This window comes from Ornithorhynchus anatinus, chromosome 20, assembly GCF_004115215.2.
Source record: "Ornithorhynchus anatinus isolate Pmale09 chromosome 20, mOrnAna1.pri.v4, whole genome shotgun sequence".
NCBI classification, from domain to species: domain Eukaryota; kingdom Metazoa; phylum Chordata; class Mammalia; order Monotremata; family Ornithorhynchidae; genus Ornithorhynchus; species Ornithorhynchus anatinus.
Window position 1 is genome coordinate 10755473 of NC_041747.1, and position 20625 is coordinate 10776097.

Here is a 20625-nt window from a genome sequence, read left to right on the forward strand (position 1 = left end):
CGCAAGCAATTTGGGGGCAGGAATCATGCCTACTTACTCTCTTGTACTCTGCCTTGCGCTTAATGCAATTCATTCATTCAGTCGTATTTATTGAGTGGTTACTGTGCAGAGCACTGTGCTAAGAGCTTGCAATGATTGCACAGAGTTAGTGCTCAATAAATACAATCGATTGATTGATCCTCCAGGTACTCACCCTTCTCTTAATAGGGAAGTTAACAGACATCTTTCCGGCTATCTGCATCTCATTATTCCTAGGGAATAGAGTATCCCCTTCCCTGCTAGATTGTTAACCCCTGAAGGTAAGGGATTTTATCTAGGAATTCTCTTATACTCTCCCAAGTGCTTAGAGCTGTGCTCTGCACTCAGTAGGTATTCCATAAATATGACTGATTGATACAGCTCTGATCTGATTATCTTGCTTCTACCTCATCTCTTAGTCATAGTATTATAGTAAATGGAATAATAAATTTAGTCACTTGTATGTCAGTCACGACAACGGAGCTATCTGTTCACCGTAATTATTGCACTGCCACAGTAAGGCTGAGCAAAGCATGACAAAGTCATTTCCATTGCAGTGTCTGGGATCTGCGATACCATAAAGGAGCCTGGTATTTTCTGTATGGGGATATTGGATCATAAAAATGTCTTTTCAATCTGAGGCTCATTAGAAAACTCAGTGCTGAAGTCCAGCTGCTAATCAGGATGCATTTCTATTTCCATGGGGACTTAGAGCATGTAAGAACTAGCCTCTAATGTTTATTGTGTGACTGAATGGTTTCATTTTTCCCGAAGAGATTAGCTTTTGAGAAACTCATTTCCAGGACAAAAAAATGATAGCTAACAATATGCAAACAAATTAAAGGGCCAATAACATGTTGCACTCCTTCGTCTCAAGACTTCTACAAGCTGTGCAAATATACTGGACAAGATGGTTAACAGGACTATTGTAATTTTCATCATGAGGAATACTTGTGGCATATGTGCTTTGCCAGGAGGAAACATGAAACAAGCCAATATTTTGGACAGGGAACGTGTCTACCAATTTTGTCATATTGTACTCACCCAAGTGCTTAGTACAGTGCTCTGCACACAGTAAGCCTTCAGTAAAAATGACTGGTTGGTTGATTATTGCTTTCTAGCAATATGATGATTGATTATTGATTGATTATGGCTTCCTAGGAGTAGAATCTCAATTAGACAAAAAGAACAACAGAACTGGTTAAGGATGAGTGAACAAGTGCCATGTTTGCCAGCAGAAAGGTTTTCTTGATCATCATCTTCCACCACCCTTATTATGCCCTTCCTGAGTCCAGAGCCCTGTTTTCGGCACCTGAGATCATATAATAGAAATAAAAGGTGCATTGCCTTCCCTTGGCAGTCTTATAATCTAGTGGGATGAGGATGTGGTCTAGTGAAAGAGCACAGAACTGCAAGTCAAGGACCTGGATTCCAATCCTGGCTTCCCCAGTCCCTCTTTCCTCTCCCCTCCCCACAACCTGCCTGCTGTGTGAGGTAACAGGCACAGAGAAGTGAAGTGACTTGCCCAAGGTCACACAGCAGACAAGTGGCAGAGCCAGGATTAGAACCCAGGTCCTTCTGATTCCCGGGCTGTGCTGTATCCAGTAGGCCACGCCATTTCTCTGTTTTTTGCTTTCTAATTTACTCCATGATACAGTCATTCATCCCATCCACATTTTTTGAGGAACATGTTACGGCTGTATCACGTGGTTTGCATGGATAGTAAAATGTAAAAATTTCTCAAGACTCCTGCTCTGAATCAAGTGTGATTGAAATAAACATCAGTAGGTATTTAAGGATTTGCTAGTCAAACTGTAGCATATAGGCTTAGACCTTTTGTACAAATACAGCAGTTACCACAAGTCCCCATTTAAAGAGTAAGGGAAGACAGTCAAGATATCCACAGTCCAGTTATCCCAACCGACAAATGCCAGCAAAGCAGAGAAAATCCAAGATATTTTTGACATGCGCAGGGTTTACAAATCAATCATATGTACTGAGCGCTTCCTATGTGCAGAGCACTGTACTAACCGCTTGAAAGACTACTGTATAACAGAGTTGGTAGCCTAGCAGTAAGAAGTTGGAGGTTGCATGCTGGACAGATTTGGGGGTATACAAGCGTTTGGGGGTATACAAGCCAAAAAGGTTCTACACTAGTTTAAAGATTGTTTTTCTCATCTCCTGTTCCCTGCGGAACCCACACATTGTTGGCGATAACAGAGTCTGAATCGCATGAATTACCTTTGGAATACTAAAAAGTAAATTATCCATCCAATCTTCCTGAAAAATTAATTATCTTCCTTAGGATGGGGAAGATAGAGAAAAGTGACAGAAAGTGAAATAGGACATAGTTCTTCATGAAGGCTTTCAACTCTACAGAGAGTACTGGGAGTAGAATTATAGCACCTTTTACATGATATGAAAGTTGATCCTATAAATAAAAGAATATAGGGTATTTTGATTCTGTGAAAGAAATTAGTAGGTGGTAGAATATAAGATTCTTGCAAGTTTACCCAGTACACTTTTGCTAAAAGAATGGTAACTGCTCTGCTTCTTTCAGGTTTTGAAACCAACATGAACTTTAGTAGCAGGGATGACCTCGGTACTTTGGAAAGTGGGTCAGAAATCCAAGATAAAAATGCAAACAACCACGGAATTCAGTTCTCTAATTCTCTGCCCTGTCCTGCCACTGCAGAAAATGGAAATTCCATCTCCAATGGTAAGTAATTCTTAATCCTAACAATTTTTGGAAAGAAGAATCGACTAAGCGTTAGCCAGCTGGACTTGAAGGTTTTAGCAGAATTAATTTCCCATCGCCTTTGGCACCAGTCTTCCTTAAAAACTGGACAGTTCATTACTTTTCCATGTCAAGTGGCAAGGAGAAAGCAGCTACCGTCATGCTATCTCTCACGGAAATTTTCTCTCCATTGACATTTGCAGTACAATCTTCAGGGATGAGGCTGGGCATTTGTACTATCAGCGTGAAATGGATTCAGTGCAGAGAAGCATACATTTTCTCCTTATGGATGAAATTGATGCTGAAGATAATGATGACAATTTAGGGAGCCCCTGGGAATTTCATTTCTGGCCCTTGGAAGGAGGCCTTGAGCTTCCGGCCACTGTCATTTTAGGAGCCACCATAGCACTGAGTCACTGACAGTAACTGGAAGGTGAAGTTGAGTTGGACGCTTTCAGAAAGATGCTGGGAAAAAGATACCGAGCAAGTCCTGAAATGTACCATAAAACAAAACTACACAGGGTCTTGATTGATTAAGATCTGAGCTACTCTGTGTTGTGCAAACTAGCTTTTCTTGTTCTGACTATAAAATCAATCAGGCATATTTCCTGAGTGTTTCCTCTGTGCAGAGCACTCTTCTAAGCACTTGGGATAGTACAGTATAACAGAGTTGGTAGACACATTCCCTTCTCACAATGAGCCCATATATGAAACACAGGCATTTGAAAATAGTCTGAAAATTGGATTCACTATTAACCTCCTTTCTCCCTCCCTCCCTCCCTCCCTCCTTCCCTTCCTGCCTTCCACTCTCCTTTTCTCCCTCCCTTCCTTTGCTCACACCTTTCTTTCTTCTCTTCTCCCTTTTTCCTCCTTCCCTCCCTCCCACCCTCCTTTTCTCCCTCCTGCCTTCCCTATCTTTCTGCCTTCCTTTCTTCTTTGCTCCCACCCTTATTTTCTCCCTCCCTTTATCCCTCCCTCCTTCCTCTCTCCTTCCTTTTATCCTTCCCTTCCTCCCTCCCTCCCTCCCTCCCTCCTTTCCTCCTTCCTTCTCTCCCTTTCTCCCCCCTCATTCTATTTGGCTTCCTATCCACCATCTCAGCTTCTTTTCCCTGCCTCACAGAACCATGGAATAAAACAAAAACTCACTGAGCAGTAGGGAGATGGAAAAATCATGAATCTGCTGATTTCATTCTGTTTTTACTCACAAATTCATTGGTATGGATTTCAATATACTGTTCAGTTTCCTTTCCAAGCTGTGGGATTGGGTTCTTGGAAGTCCCGCAGTTAGCACAGCCATGGCGGGCAAGAGCAGAGGATCATGGGACAAAGATGGGATTAGCATCTGGGCAGCTTCCTTCTCGCTAAGGGAAACACAAGGTTTGTAACCAAAAGAATATATCCTGAGCCTGTTATTTAGGTCAAATACTATCCAAGTTACAAAGAAAATCGGAGTGTCGGTGCTTTTTGCCATCACTGTACCAGTCGTTCATTAACAGCACACGGGGAACTAATTGGAACAGCGAACTTGAAACATTACAATTGAGTTCCCAGTGTAGAGCTAATGAACTACCGATACCCCATCAGTGAACTGAGTTCTGAGGAGAGTTGAGTGATCACACAGCCAGTTTGAAATGGCAGGTAGCACCTTGTCTGGACATGGAAACCATGGCTACTCCAATGCACACACTGGTCACCAGAATGATCAAAAGGATCTTAAGACTGGATACACAACAAAACTCAGGTGAGAGAGGGCAGCTGTGGGTGACTCAGGCTCTCTCCCTAAATGGACATTCCACACATGTTTATATTTGCATATTTCCTTATATCTTTGCAGGAAATGTCCTTGCAAAATTCCCCATTGCCCTTAACCCCCAAAATAAGGAACAAGGAAACAGATAAAGCTTTGCCCTCTGTAATGCGCTCTGAATATCTAGCACAAAGCTTAGGACTTTCCAACTGTCGCCTCGATCTTCTCCATGATGGAGGTGTCGACTTTCAGTGTGAGGTCAGGGGTGAGAAGGAAGCAGGGGGATGGGAAACCAGAGAAGGCAAGGTTCCCACAGCGAATAAGCCAATAGGCTGCCATTTAGGGTCGAGACTGTAAGTTCTTCGTGGGAGGGAAGTGTGTCTACTGACTCTGTCACATTGTGGCTTAGTGGCAAGAGCATAAACTTGGGAGTCAGAGGTCATGGGTTCTAATCCCGGCTCTGCCACTTGTCTGCTGTGTGACTTTAGACAAGTCACTTAACTTCTCTGTGCCTCAGTCACCTCATCTGTATAATGGGGATTAAGACTTATGAGCCCCACGTGGGACAACCTGCTTACTTGGTATCTACCCCAGTGCCTAGAACAGTGCTTGGCACATAGTAAGCACTTAACAAATACCATTATTATTACTCTCCCAAGCACCTAGCACTTGACTGATTGATTTTTAGCCTTGAATGGAAACTCAAGAGGAGTGAAATGTGTAAGCTGGACTGCAGTAGGTGATCAGTGAGAAAAGGTAGGAGGGGGCAATAGATCACTCAGTGGCTTTTATTGAGCACTGACTGTGTGGGAACACTGTACTAAGCGCTTGGGAGGGTACAGTGCAACAGAGTTGGCAGACACATTCCCTGCCCACAAGAGGTTTACAGTCTAGAAGGAAAAAATTCATTGCTTCTTCTCCCTTAGTTGAATTGTAAATTTCCACTAGACTATAAGCTTCTCAAGGGTTGGGACCATGTCTTTTCTTTTCTATCACTTGTTCTCAACTGCCCAGTTCGGTACAGAATCTAGCAAGTGCTTAAAAAATGTAATTTGATAATGACAATATTTGCCAGCACAGGGGAGGAGAGGTTTTCCTTTGAGAAGACTGCCCCATTACTGACTGTATTGTCCTCGTTAGGTGTTCCAGAGGAAGATGCATATTCAAGATTGGCGAAGAGCAATACAGCAAGCTCATCTATTCAGAGACACGCAGGGAAGCACCCCAGCCAGGTAATTATCTTAAAGAAGGTCAGCTATGAACCGCTAACTTGAAAATGAAATGATCTCCCACCAGATATTGAAATTGTATTTCTGAGAGCTTCCTAAATGAAACCCGCTAATCCTGGAATGATGAGAATCACTGGCCAGGAACAATATAGAACTCTGTGATTATTCTTTCTTTGTCGGATTTCTAAGTCCCTAAATTTCTGTTAATTTCAGACAGAACTCTCTCACTGTACAGGGTATTTTGGTTGTAGCAGAATACAATTTGCCCCACTTGAAATAACTGGCCAATGAAATTATCTTTAAGCAGCCTTATGCAATGGGGTTGATGTTTTCATCCCAGTAGACGCCCACCAAATCTGGGAGTCATGAAAGATACATTATGACATGAGCATTAAAATAAACACAGAGGTCATTCAGGTGATTGGAGTGACAGAACACATTAGCTGCTACATTAACCTGATCAACTGGCATCTTCATTCAAAATCCTACAATTCCTTGGAAGGATGCTAACAGACAGAATTGGAGATTTCGCTTTATATGGTGTTTGGTTAATGTTTTTACTGGTTCTGCCTACAAGAGCTACTACTTTAAAACTAAAAAAAAATCCCTCATTTTGTCTTAGGACAGACGATAGTCTTTTAAGGAAGAAGTAGTGTTTAATATCTGGAGAAAAGGAAACACCCCGATATTGAAAGATCACAATGCATAAAATCCAGAGATGCTTAGTGCAATAATGGATGACAGTACATGGGATCCTTAATCCCTACCCAGTATTATGACAGATCACTTCAGGAAAGTCAATTTCCTCACCATCCTTTCCTCCCATCACCCCACCTCTCCACACCACTTTGTAATCAGTGCCTGGCAGGCTGGATTCCTTACTTCCAATGGGACCTCGTGGGTGAAGCAGCGTAGGAGGGACTGATTGGAAGAAGCAGAGGGCTTAAGTTGACTCAGTCTACCCCTTCTATCCCTCACCCATTCGGTGCCGACTTTACCCAAAATAGAGAAAACCTGGCTAAGCGCCCCCGCCCGCCAATCTCCACTGCTTTCAAATGGGTGATTTTAAACCTAGCTTCTCTGGGATGAAAAAAGCAGGGGAGGTTCCAGTCAGGGAATGTCAGTGGTAGGGAAGTAGGAAAAAGTGGCTGATGGCGTATGACTTGAGTTCGAGCAGGGACCGTGGGAGTCCTTTGTGTACTAAAAACAATAATAATGTGAGATGGGGACAGAAGAGGGCTTGGTGACAGATGGAGGGAGATCTATTTGAGGTACACGGAGAAATCAAGAAACTACTTGAGGATAGTGAGGGAATGGAAGCAGGGCAGCAGGGCGTAACCAACAGTGTAATTTCTACTCACCTGCAGGGCTCAGTTGCCATGCTGGGCTGGTTCTGAAAAAGAACCTAACTAATTGAGAAGCTTCTTGGCCCACAGGCCTGGGTTTCAAAGGACTTGAACTAATCAACCAAGCAGTCGATAGATGGTATTTTACTTTGTGCAGAGCACTGTACCAAGAGCTGGGGAGAGTACAGTACAATGGAATCACTAGGCAAGATTCCTGCCCTGAAGGAGCTTACAGTCTAGAAGGGGACGCAGACATTAAAATAAATTACGGATAAACTATGGGGCTTAAAGGGTACAGATCCAAGTATATAGGCGATACATAAGGGAGAGGGAGTAGGCGGATTTTCATGAGAGATAATGCACTGAAGCAGAGTTCTAATCCGGCAAGGGCTTGGTTGCACATCCCAAAGTGTCCCTGTAGCAGTAATCCCAAATCCTTAGCCCAGCCTACTCAGGGAAAGGAGCCGCTTGTTCACTTTGCTCCCTGCAAAAGTGTGAAAGTTCACACAAGGAGACACATTCCTCACTTTTTTGGAAGCTGAGAAGTAGATTGGAAATCCTACTTTCTAATTATCCCAGGCATTTCAGAATCAGTTGCTGGCATTAAGCATCTTGCCGTAGAGCTGTGAAGAACTCTATTTGTGACAGTTATAGATGAAGGCTACTTCAGGGGCTGGGACACCTACCTTTGATCCTGCTCTACAGATCCAAGCCAGTGGAAACACTCAAAGCACTGTGTGAAGAAACAGCATTGAAAGCTCATGTGATATGCTGAGAAACAGTGGACTCAAATCTGAATCTCTACTTGCACAAATAGCCTGATACTTTTGCTTATTTTCTGTACAATTACAGGGCACGCTATGCAGGGTATTCTTTCCAGGGTAGTCAATCGATCAGTTGTATTTACTGAGCGCTTAGTGTGTGCAGAACACTGTACTAAGTGCTTGAGAGAATACAACAAAGTGGGCATACCCATTCCCTGCCCGCCATGAGTTTACAATCTAGACTGTCCAACCTGATTATCTTGAATCTACCCCAGTGATTGGTACAGCACCTGGTACATAGTAATCACTTAAATACCGCAATTATTAGAACATGAAATGCATGGTGATATTTTCAGTGCATAAAGATATTAAAGCCTAAAATCTTGAGGGAGTTTGGGTGAATTTAGGCTGTATTTTTTTGCTAACATTGAAGATGGAAGCTTATGCCAAAGTAGAACCAGGCAGAAAGGCAGTATTGAACTGAGAGGATAAATATCTGAATCATCCTGAAATGTTCAGTCAAACCTGAGTGAGGTGTTGATGGAAAGTATTGTACGAGATCAGCAGTAAGCTGTGTCTGTGTCTTGTATTTCTGTTGTATAAGGATTTGGATAAACTCAACATACCTCCTCCAAAATCTGACAATCTGGAGTGATTTCCTGCATGGGAAGGAAATGAGGCCAAACTGTGGGAACAAAGTCACTATGACTCATCAATCAATCAATGGTATTTATTGAGCGCTTACCATGTGCAGAGAACTTTACTGAGTTCTTGGGAGAGTAAAGTATAACATAGGTGGGTAGACACATTCCCTGCCCTCAATGAGCTTACAGTCCAGAACCTCAGGGAATTGGAAAAGCAGTGTCACTTAGTGGAGAGAGCAGAGGACTTGGGTTCTAATCACAGCTCCAATTCCTTAGGATTCCTTGGGATGATTTGCACCTGGCAGAGATTTTCTGTTAAAGTGTTTTTAATTAGAATTTAGAAACATAAATGATTTTTTCATAATTGATCTCTACTTCAGGCTGTGACCTGTGATTGGTTTTAAGTGGTCAGTAAGAGTTATCTCATTAAACAAACAATGTCGTGCTGATTCAGTGTGTTTGGAATGTTTAAATTGACTCTCATCACCCCTTCCCCCACTTGTTTAAACCATTTTAAATTTGTACTTCACTTACCTGGAAGAGGAAAAAAAAAAGTTGAAATGATACCATGGAAGAAATCAGTTTCCTTTCTAAGGTGTTTGTAGTTAACTTTGTCTATTAGGGGAAGAAATCAATCAATCAGTACTATTTGTTGAATGCTTAATGTGCCCAAAGCACTATACACTTGGGAGAGTACAGTAGAATTGGAAGACATTTTCCCTGCCCTTGAAGAGATTGCATTCTAGCAGGGATGCAAACATTAAAATAAATTACAGGTAGAAAGACAACAGAGACTGAGGATGTGTACATACATGCTGTGGGGATGGAGGTAAGGTAATTATCAAATTGCTTGGGGGGTACAATCTTGTGTGAATAGGTGTCACAGAAAGAAGGGAGAATTCAGTGGGGAGATGAGGGTTTAGAGACTTGCAAGTGAATTTTGTGTTTGAAGAAAAAGGTAGAACATATCCTTGATTGAGAGGGTAATAATAATAATGGTGGTATTTGTTAAGCATGTACACACTGTGTTAAACGCTGGGGTAACAAAATAATCAAGTCCCATATGGAGCTCAGAGTCCAAGTAGGAGGGAGAACAGGTATTGAATATCCAGATGAGGAACTGAGGCACAGAGAAGTGAAGTGACATACCCAAAATCACATAGCAGATAAGTGATGGAGCCTGCATTAGGACCCAGGTCCTCTGACTCCCAAACCCGAGCTCTTTCCACTAGGCCAGGCTGCTTCCCCTAAAAATTAAAAGAAGGCAACTGTATGGAAACTTAACACCATCAATTTTGCCGATGATGTTTTTGGTTTTGATTCAAATTCTTACTTTTCCACATCTGGATTTCTTTTACATTTCTCTAATGCCTTTCACATCATTGACCTGTTCTATTTCTGGTGGCTGGATTAATTATATTTTATATCTTTGTTTTAGAATTCTCTAGAAGTGGAGGATTTTTCTACCTCTGATTTTAAGTCTCCCACGAGATGACCTGTAAAACTTTGGCTTTATTAAATCTATAAAGTATAGCTGGAGAATCAACCGCATGAAAGTCCTTAACAGTTTACCCACAAGTTACCAGAAGAAGCACCAGGGATGATAAGAGCGATTATATTTGCTTAGACTAAAGCGAGTTTAGTGTCCCTTTTGAAACTCAAGATATTGCATGATATTGTATGGGGCAGCAGGGAGTGGTCATCAAAGTGCAATTTGTTTTCAGATTTCTAGATCTTATTTTGACTATTTTTTATTAGTGAATTTTCTTTCCTTCACTTATTGATATTTGCATATCTGTATCCTGAGATGGTATTGTTCAATCGAGCAGAAGCACTTGCTTCTTTTAATTTCCACAAACGTCATTAAATGCCTCTTTTCACCTTTGGGTGAGTGGTCAATAGAAAAATCAATAATGACAAATGACCAACAACACAATTTCACATATGAATAATTTAGCTAAGATTATATTTATCCTAAGAGAGAATGACTTGAAGGGGAAACATTTCAGCAAAGGCAAGCTTAGTCACATCTCCATGGGTCTGGAAAGACAATTTTCTTTTGGAAAAAATACAGACTGGTGAGATTCCTTTAGTTTTGAACTCCTGGTCAAGTTGCAACAGCAACCATCTGAATGACATGTGAATTAGCACGTTCATATACAAGCAATGAACCTCACTGACCTTTTTCACAGTCCTGATTTTTCTAAAACATGACCGGTGTAGTGTTTTTGTCTTTGACGATGATGGGCTCACTGTATTTCTAAAACTAGACGTTTTAAAAAGGAATCCTGACAAATGAAATCAGACCACTGGAACTCTCTCTCTAGACCGTAAGCTCGTTGTGGGCAGGGAATGTGTCTGTTTATTGTTTTATTGTACTGTGCTTAATACAGTGCTCGGCACAATGTAAGCGCTCAATAAATATGATTAACTGACTAACAGTTGAGGAAGGAGCTAGGACCTTGTTAGTAATAGAGAGTAATGATATGCCTCAGTTATTGCCTGAGTCTGATTTTTAACATTTCTTCCAGAAGATGGAGGCTACTGGAGGCGTCTTTGCGAACCTTTGGCATTTTCCCAGTTTTCCATCCATCGAGGAAGAGCTCTTACAGATGTTTAAGTAGGGTATCTCCTCCAGGCTTTTAAGTCTCAGCAGGCATGCAACAGCGTTCAGGTTCTTTGTCATTTATGATGACTCTGATTTTTGCAGTGGGTTTCTCAATAATTGGGACAAACTGCCGTGCCTTTGAATATTGGAATCAATCAGTCAATCAATCAATAGTATGTATTGTGCACCTGCTCTGTTCAGACCCACTTGGGAGAGTAAGATAGAGTTAGAAGATATGATCCTTGCCCGTGAGCAGGTAATAAACTAGCTGGGGAGACAGATGTTAAAAAAAAAATTAGGCAAAGCAACAAAGAATGAGGATCTATACTACAGTGTTATGAGGTTGGGGGTAGGAGTGACTTACCTAAGTGCTTAGAGGCTTCAGCCTCAAACGCAGAGATGATGCAGAAGGTGGGTAGATGAAAGGTTAGTCAGGGAAGGCCTCCTAGAAGAGATGTAATTTTAGGAGGACTTTGAAAATGAGGAGGGTGGTGGTCTGTCAGATGTGAAGATAGCAGAAGAACCAAAGAATCCCCTGGCCCCAAGGCTGCAAATTTTGAACCACAGATTGAGTTCAGAGGATTGTCCTGTTTAAAACGATCAATGTTATTTACTGAGCACTTACTGTGTGCAGTGCGCTGGACTAAAACGAAGAATACATTTATATGAATTGGAGAGTATGTGCAGATGCATATGGATGTCCATGGCATGGTATGTGATGGTGTATAAAATCTTTATGGAACACACATTTGTGGGGTCAGGGAATTGATAGTCATATTTATATGCCCATTAAACTCAAATGACCTCAAATGTTTTTATGGAAGAGGAGGCCTTTAAGGAGGTTATTGTGCTGCAGAAGGCACCTAGACCAAATCTTTATATCTGCTATAAACTGAATATGAGGGGAGGTGTTGGAAATGCTCAAACAATCTTAACTACAGCACGCACAAGTGGTGACATTGTAACAAAACGGGGTCTTCCCCTGAGAGCTATAAATAGGACACAATTGTCAGCCTTTCCTGCAGTCACCAAATTGTCTTTGCACCAGCATCTTTGTATCTTACCACTTACTGAACTGCAAAAAGCCATTCGGCAGGTAGGGAAGCAATGTGGCCTACTGAATTTACCACAGGCCTAGGAGCCAGAGGATCGGGGTTCTAATCCCACCTCCACCACTCGCTTGCTGTGTGACCGTGGGCAAGTCACTTAACGTCTCTGTGGCTCCATTTCCTCCACTGAAAAATGGGAATTTGATATCTATTCTCCCTCCTATGTAGACTGGAGGCCCCGTTTGGGATGGGGATTATGTCCAACCTGATGAATCTATATCTACCCCAGCGGTTGATGCCTAGTAAGCACTTAACAAGTACCATAAAAAAGGATCTCCCAAATTCAGATACCAAATGCGTTCTTTCATTTACTCCTCCTCTCAGAGAGTGTATAGTTCAGTTTCTTTGCTCTAATTTCACACACATGCAAACTTGCCTGCCAGGTTGTCTTTTTATTTTAACCTCCTTCAGGGGACTACAGTTCTCAAAAGTTCTTTCCCTCATTTCCCTCTTACGTGCTTTTTCTACCTTTTAATCCTGTTATATGGCTCAATGGTCGAATGGAATTTCTTGATGGCTAATTTCTGCTTCCAAATAGTTTGACAGCATACCTTTCTGAGTAAGGGATCATCATCTTTCATGGGATTTGTAAAGTAAAACGTGCTTTCAAAAGAACGTACATTATGTATAAGAAAGGAAATGAATATACATGTAGATGTACCAAGAGAAAAATAATTCCCTATTTTCAGAAATGTTTTACAAGTTCTCTAATCTGTTCTGCACTCATTTTTTTTTCTAAATTGTCGGTACCAGGCTTAATAGTGAAATGAAATCCAAGTCTGTCATCTTGAACAAATGTCATATCTACACTTCAAAGGTGGGAATATGGCATAAATACCGTGGATTAACTGATTGACAGAAGCCCCTCGGGTCCCAGTGGCTACCAAACGTCCTGTCCGTTCACGTCTTTGTCCTCTCCCTTTCCTCCTGCAGGTCATCCACCAGCTGAGGCTCTCAGAGAATGAGAGCGTCGCCTTGCAGGAACTTCTAGATTGGAGACGGAAGCTATGCGAGGAAAGCGGGGATTGGCAGCACATCCTCCCCCGCCCCGCCCCGCCCCCTCCCCCGTGCAAAAAGCCAGCACTGCTGAAGAAAGAAGAAGACCCCTCCTGCCACCGGCTGCCTTCCGGGTTATGGGACACGACGATATGAGGAGACCCCGTCCGCCGACTTTAGAGAGCCCAGCACCCCGGGACCGTGACCAGGTGGAGAGCTGGCCAAGTTGCCCCTCTGGACCTTGCTGGTATCTCCGTCCCAAACCTTCCCGCTCAAAAGCACAGGAGAAAAATGAAGTTCAGTAGAGTCACTCAGTATGTGTGTGGTTGCTTGTTCTATCAGTTTGTTTTTGTGCCCGTCCACTCTGCTCTTTTCTAGTTAGGCTCTTCTAGAGCGCACATCTGAAAAGCAGCTTGGCCTAGGGGATAGAGCATGGGTTTGGGTTCTAATCTGGCCTCTGCCACTTGTCTGCTGTGTGACCTTGGGTGAGTCACTTCACTGCTCTGAGCCTCAGTTCTCTCATCTGTAAAATGGGGATGAAGACTGTGAGCCCCATGTGGGACAGACTCTGTTTCCAACCTAATTAGCTTGTATCTACCCAGCGCTTAGAATGGTGCTTGGCCCATTGTAAGCGCTTAACAAAGACCATCATTATTATTATCTACCAGACGACTTCGACAAAGGCGCTTTTCACTCTGCTCCCATGGGGAGAAGTGATCCGGAAATGCTGATCACAAGCCCGAGGGGAGAGGTGGAAGCCCTTAGTACAATGCTTTGCACACAGTAAGTGCTCAATTAATACGATTGGGTGAATAAAAGTGAAACTGGGAGAGAGGGCAGGGTAGAGAAATCAGGATGGATTTCCCAGGCACACTGTACAGTCGTTTTCTAGAGTTCCACTATATGTTTATTGTTTTCTGGAATGGTTTTATTATAATACATATATACCATCCATTATTCTATTTCTCTGTAGGTGCCTTGTGTTTCCTTGGATCATTATTGACATGTTTATTACTAGATTTTATAACTTTATGCAATCAGTGGTGCTGTTCTTTCTTCAAATACCGAGATTTTCTGTTCTGGTATCCCTCTCTCCCTGCTCCAGGCTTTGATTCACGATACCTAACAATCTATCTCAACACTGTGTTGTTGTTTTAATTTCAGAGATGTCAACCTGATTTTTGGGCCACTTTATCAGCATCCACCTCTTTGGATGTTGCCCGACGTCTTATATAATTTATTCTTCCATTAGGAACTGTCATTTCTTTTCTATACCCTGTATTTCTGAGTATGTGGACTGTGAATCCTTTAAATATCATCTCAACTCTTACTTCCTCATAGATTTCCCGGAGATAAGGATGCACTCCACTAGGTGATAAATGTGGCTTAAAATTCCTAACCGGCTATGTAAAAGGTCAATGTCAATGAAAAGATACATATAGTAAGAAATATGAAAAGTACCGCGGAGATAAACTGGTATGAGCAATAAGGTTTCTTGAAGGTAGGTGGATCACAAAGATGATTACGTCCCCAGAGGGGGGGACGCGGCATAATTCACTTCTTGTAGCTCATCAGATCGCCTGGAATTAAATGGCCTTGACCTATCAGCGTGTCCTGATTGGCTGCCGTGAAGTTCCGAAGAGCAGCATTCAGAGAACGATAATTTCCTTCTTGGAACTTGTTAGCTACACCAGCCTTGGAAATATTACTGTGCCAATAAAAGGTACGATACTTCTCTTGCTATTATGTTCTTTGGTTCTGATTAATCCGACCACTCTTGACTATTTTCGCTCCAAGAGCTAGAGGGGAACTGGCTCAGTTAGATGCTGCTTTCTAGCAGAGGGAAATCCTGGCCCAGACAGAGATCCTCTCGGGTTTTTACAGTGCACAATATTCATTCAATTGTATTCATTGAGCGCTTATTGTGTGCAGAGCACTGTACTAAGCGTTTGGGAGAATACATCACAATAAACAGACATATACCTTACCCACAATAAGCTTACAGAGGGGTAGAACAGTTGACAACCAGTGGGCCAGATGGGCTGGAGGTGGCTTAGAAAGGTTTACGCGGTGTTTCTTTCCTTGCCTCTGCCCGTACTCTCTTCTGCTATCTTTCCCCAGACAACTACTATTCCCCAACCAATCTCTCTTCCCAGAATGGATACAGAAGTGGGAGAAGGGGAAGGGTGGATTCTGCAGCACTGTTGAATCTTGAAGCAGGTGTGAAGGTAGCCATATAGAGGAAAGATAGGTGGGGGTCCAGGGAGAGGGCCACTTAAATAAAAAAAAATAAATAAATATTGGTATTTGTTAAGCGCTTACTATGTGCAGAGCACTGTTCTAAACGCTGGGGTAAACACAGGGGAATCAGGTTGTCCCACGTGGGGCTCACAGTCTTAATCCCCATTTTACAGATGAGGGAACTGAGGCACAGAGAAGTTAAGTGACTTGCCCACAGTCACACAGCTGACAAGTGGCAGAGCCGGGATTCGAACTCATGAGCCCTGACTCCAAAGCCCGTGCTCTTTCCACTGCGCCACGCTGCTTCTCACTGAATAAGCCCCACTTCCTGACATAAGTTCTAATAACAGTAATAATAATAACTGTGGCATTTGTTAAGTGCTTGCTATGTGCCCGGCACTGTTATGAGGACTGGGGTACATACAAGCTAATCGGGTTGGAAATGGCCCCTATCCCATCTGGGCCTCACAATCTACAACTGGGGTAACTGAGGCAAAGAGTAGTGAAGTGATTTGCCTAAGGTCACACAGCGGACAAATGGCAGAGCCGGGATTAGAACCCAGGTACTTCTGACTCTCAGGCCTGTGCTCTAGCCACTAGGCCACACTGCATCTCAACTGACCCATCACCTGACACCACCCTTCTGTGTCCTCTATGCGCTTGGATCTGTGACCTTTGGGCAGCTGATATTCACCCCATCCTCAACCCCACAGCACTTACGTATCTGTGAATTACACACTATAAATGATGTATTTATAATGCTATCTAGCTCCCCCTCTAGACTGTAAGCTCATTGCAAGTGGGTAACATGTCTACCAATCTATTGTATTTTATTGAGAATCGCACTCATTAAATACCATTGATGATGATGATGATCCCATTCCTGCTTGGGGACCCCTCACGAATAGCACATCAGCTGCAGTCGGTGTAGCCAAAAATTTCCGCAGAGGTGAAAAGTCAGGCCCACGTTAACTGCAGAAAGAAGAAAAGGGGATGCATTCAGAGGGGAGCGTGTGGTCGGAAGAAGTACGTATTTGGGGAGAGGAGTTCCGATTCGGCATGAAATGGAGGAAAGATGTACGATTACTAAAAAAAACTGACGTGAGAGTAACGATTGATCAACTAACCAATCGCAATTACTGAGCATTTACTGTGCACACAGCACTTTTCTAATAGAGTTCAGTAGAGTTAGGCATGAGCCCTTTCCTCAAGGAGTTTACAAGCCAATGGGGGAGGCAGGCACTATAATCATTTATAAAATAAATAATAATGAAATTACAAGGATCCTAATCTCAATGGAACATTCTGAATAGGATACCATATCAAAGCTGATTTTGCAGTGTTTTAATATCAGCAATCCTGGGGTAGCAGCAAACTGATAAATTATAGTAGTTCTTATATTTACTCCAGCACTTAGTGCAGTGCTTGGCACACAGTAAGCGCTTAACAAATATCATTGCCATCAAAGTCTGCTAGGCCAGAGAGAGCACAAAGACTCACAAGTTTCCTAAGGCTGTCTGCCCGGTCTTAAATATATTCTTCAGCTGTACCTGGCTGATTGTGCTTCCATGGATAAGAGTTCATTTCTTCCCAGAATGGCACATGGCAGTTTTTCAGGGATTGAAAATAAACAGCCTGAGATGGATCTCTTTAGCCAATAAGAGATTTAGTCAAGGGTTCTGGGCACATTCATAGCTGAATAATGAAACAATCAGTCATTCTAGAAACTTCTTTCATCCTTCCATAGGCTTGACTAACCTATTGGGGTGAGCCAGTTTGGGCCCATAGACCAAACCCATTCTGCTTAACATTGCCCAAATCCGGGTTCTGGCCCCCTTCTCTGGTTCATGCTGATGGACCGCGTGCCAAAGATGAATCTGCTCCAGTTCAAACACAAACTATTGCCTCTGGTCAGCCCTGAAATCTGTAGTGACCAAAAGTGAAGCAGCAGGTCACCAAGTTTCTGTGATCACTGGCAAAGAGTTGGTAGAAATTAAGCTTTATTTCCCCAAAATTGTTTTGAAGTGTTCTCCTTTTTTATTCTAAGATGACTGTAAGCCGCTGTGGCCAGGGAATGTATCTGTTATTTTGTTGTATTGTGCTCTCCCAAGTGCTTAGTGCAGTGCTCTGCACACAGTATCTGCTCAGTAAATATCGACTGACTGAGAAAAAAATCACTCATTCTTAGATGTCTTTTAATCTTTTTGGAGGAAATGAATCCTTTAAAATGGAAAGAGAAGATTTCAGTCCCGGCTGCGCAAGACAAGCCGAAATGCAGGCTACAAAAATTTCCCAGAATATTCCCCCACCTTGACGGAACTAATCATATCTGATATGATTTAGATTTAGAACACTAGCCTTCTAGTGTTAGCCTGATTTTATCTGTTTCATTTCAACATGGAGTGTCTTAAAGAACTGGGTGAGATAAATCACCCAAAGTGCCTGGGATCTTGTTGTTTTGGGGGGTTTTTTGGCAGCCAGGGTTAGCGGGAAAGTAGGGGGAGGCAGGTCAGGAAAGTCATTAGCATGATACACAGCTGCTGTCCGAGGTGCTGGGACAGCTGTGATATCCCTTCAGCATGGCCTGGTAGAAAAAGCACGGGCCTGGTAGTCAGAGGTCCCGAGTTCTAATTCTGCTCTGCCACTTGCCTGCTGTGTGACCTTGGTCAAGTCACTTAACTTCTCTGTGACTCTTCAACTGTAAAATGAGGAAGAAAAACCTGTTATTCTTCCCTCTTAGGCTGTGAGCCTCATGTGGGACAGGCACTGTGTCCCACTTTGATTCTCTAGCTTGGCACATAGTAAGAGCTTAACAAATATCGCGATTATTATTATTTTTATTAGTCCCCTGCTGCCGGCCAGACTGGCTATGGAGACTGTATATCCCACAGATTATTGTATTGTACTGTCCCAAGTGCTTAGTACAGCACACTGCACAAGTTTAGCGCTCAGTACAAACCATCGACTGACTGATTGAGGGGAGACCCGGGGCTAGAGCACACTGAAATGGCTCTTGTCAGTCTGTTTGGAATGCTGTCATGCGGAAAGATGGGTTAGATTCAGGATCCAAGACTCCTTCTGCCTGATGTTGATGAGAAGTTGACATTTAATAATCAATTTCCCCACATCAATTGGGTCCAAACTAGAATCATCTAAAAGCTACCCGGCACATGTCAATATGTCCAGGAAGTGTTTGGAATCAAAAGGAGGTTCCCTTTTCCCTTTAGTTTTGGGTTCTTCCTCTCTAGAGCTATCTGCCCTTGGGTAGTTCAGTCAATCATTCAGTCAATCAGTTGTATTTACTGAGTTCTTACTGTGTGCAAAGCACTGTACTAAGAGCGTGGGAAAGTGCAATACAATCAAATTGGTAGACACAATCCCTGCACAGAAGGAGTTTACAATCTAAAGGGGCGACAGAGAAACAGCGTGGTCTAGTGGATAGAGCACAGGCCTGGGAGTTAGAAGGACCTGAGTTCTAATCCTGGTTCTGCCACCTGTCTGCTTAGGGACCTTGGGGAAGTGGCTTAACTCCTCTGTGCCTCAGTAACCTCATCTGTAAATGGGGATTTAGACTCAGAGGCCCAAGTGGGACATGGACTGTGTCCACTCTGATTGGCTTGTATCTAACCCAGCGCTTGGTAAAGTGCCTGGCATGTAGTAAGTATTTAACAAATAAATAATAAATAAATAACAGTTAGGGGAATAGTATAGTATAAGTACTGTGGGACTGGGGTAAGCATCAGAGCACATTAGTGGTACATGGCCAAGTACCAATAAGGGTAAAGGGGGCTTAGTCGGGGAAGGCCTCTTGGAGGAGATGTGATTTTAGGAGGATTTTCAAGGTGGAGAGAGTGAATTTATAACCCAATAAGCAAAATCTCACTCGTCCTATCCACATGAATCCTCCTAAGTGTTTACAACAAATACGGCCTGTGCTGAATTCCCCCTTCACAAATGTTTATGAAATGCTTTAAAACGCTCTTCTAATTGCTTTCAGGCTCCAAGCATGACTTATGATGCAATATTTCACCCAGAATACCTTGCCCTTTGGTCCCAGTCCTAACAACACAGTCGTTATGAGTGATTACCCCATAATTCTGTTCCGCCGTGTCATATTGCTTTAAAAAAAAAATCTCCAGGAGGGCCTGAAGACTCTAATAAATTTTTATAGGGAATGAAAATGTGATTAGCAAGATGGAAAAATATACAGTTGTACACAGTTGTTCATATTCCAAAGTGTGAACAATGAGTTCTGTCGAGTCGCGTTTAGGCCTTATAAATAAATCTCCCCTCGGTGGGGCGAAGCGTCAGCCAGTTAAACCTTGATTCCTGGACACTAAAGCCCCTTGGACAAAACAGCCATTGTGACTTTAGCATTTTCAAGGGTCAGGTTAACCCCAAGAAAAGTCCTATTGCTGACATTCTCATGGCTCATATGACCTTTTCAGTCACAAGTTTATCCGGTCCTTATTCTTCCTCATTAGACCCTTTTGCTCAACTGTTTTATGTGCAACCAAGAAAAAGGGGGGATGGGGGGAGATAGAAGGAAAATACATTTTGCAAATGGCTCGTTATTTCATTGGGTCCAAAATTCATGACGTGGGCATCAAGTCAACAGCAAGAAATAGTTTTTGAAAACCCAGAAAATTATCCGCTGAGATTTGTCAAGGAAAAAACCACCTCCAAGTAACCGCTGCATCTGCGTGGTTGCTGGCGATGGCATTTAGTGCAATGTGTGGTTTCAGTTTTTTTCATTGCCTTTGGAAACCCCAGGAAATACATTTTCAAAAGCCAGCTAAGTCTTCTATTTATCACCAAGCGATGAGCGGTGTCCCTGTTAACTGAATTGCTCTCAACTACCAGAAAGCAGCTTTTCCTTTTTTCCCAGTGAGGTTCATGGCTTTCAGATTAAAAAAAAAAACAAAACAAAAAACACCTGGGCTGAGTCCATTCCCCTGCAGGACTTTCATTTGTATTATGGAGATTTCTATTAGCTAACCAAGAGTGGACAAGGTCCTCTCTATCGAATAGAAGGAGGGACCTTTGAAGTTTTTCCTTTTGCATAGTATGGCAAACCCCCGGAAGCTGCCATTGTTCAGATTTCAGGAAGCCTGGCTAGGAATCCGAAAGGCTTTGTGAAATTTTAAAGATGAATCTACAAAGCCTAACTCATTAGATCTGGCCAC

At 42.7% G+C, this 20625-nt stretch overlaps 1 protein-coding gene and 1 long non-coding RNA gene across 4 annotated transcripts in view; one reads left to right on the top strand and one right to left on the bottom strand.

The window, feature by feature from the left end:
• The window catches only part of LOC120638001, a 34246-nt gene extending 25069 nt beyond the window's left edge, over positions 1-9177 (bottom strand). Inside the window, exons 1-2 of the long non-coding RNA XR_005661181.1 lie at positions 8468-9177; positions 7764-7810 (exon numbers count right to left, since the gene is read on the bottom strand). This is a non-coding gene — a long non-coding RNA (uncharacterized LOC120638001). The remainder of the gene's footprint in view (positions 1-7763; positions 7811-8467) is intronic.
• The window catches only part of MYO16 (myosin XVI), a 247065-nt gene extending 233552 nt beyond the window's left edge, over positions 1-13513 (top strand). For all 3 annotated transcript variants that reach the window (XM_029047892.1, XM_029047891.1, XM_007668660.3), the window contains 3 exons: positions 2579-2737; positions 5643-5734; positions 13136-13513. In XM_029047892.1, the coding sequence (XP_028903725.1) occupies positions 2579-2737; positions 5643-5734; positions 13136-13354 (470 nt within the window). In that variant the 3' untranslated portion in view covers positions 13355-13513. The remainder of the gene's footprint in view (positions 1-2578; positions 2738-5642; positions 5735-13135) is intronic.
• Positions 13514-20625: the final 7112 nt, after the last annotated feature.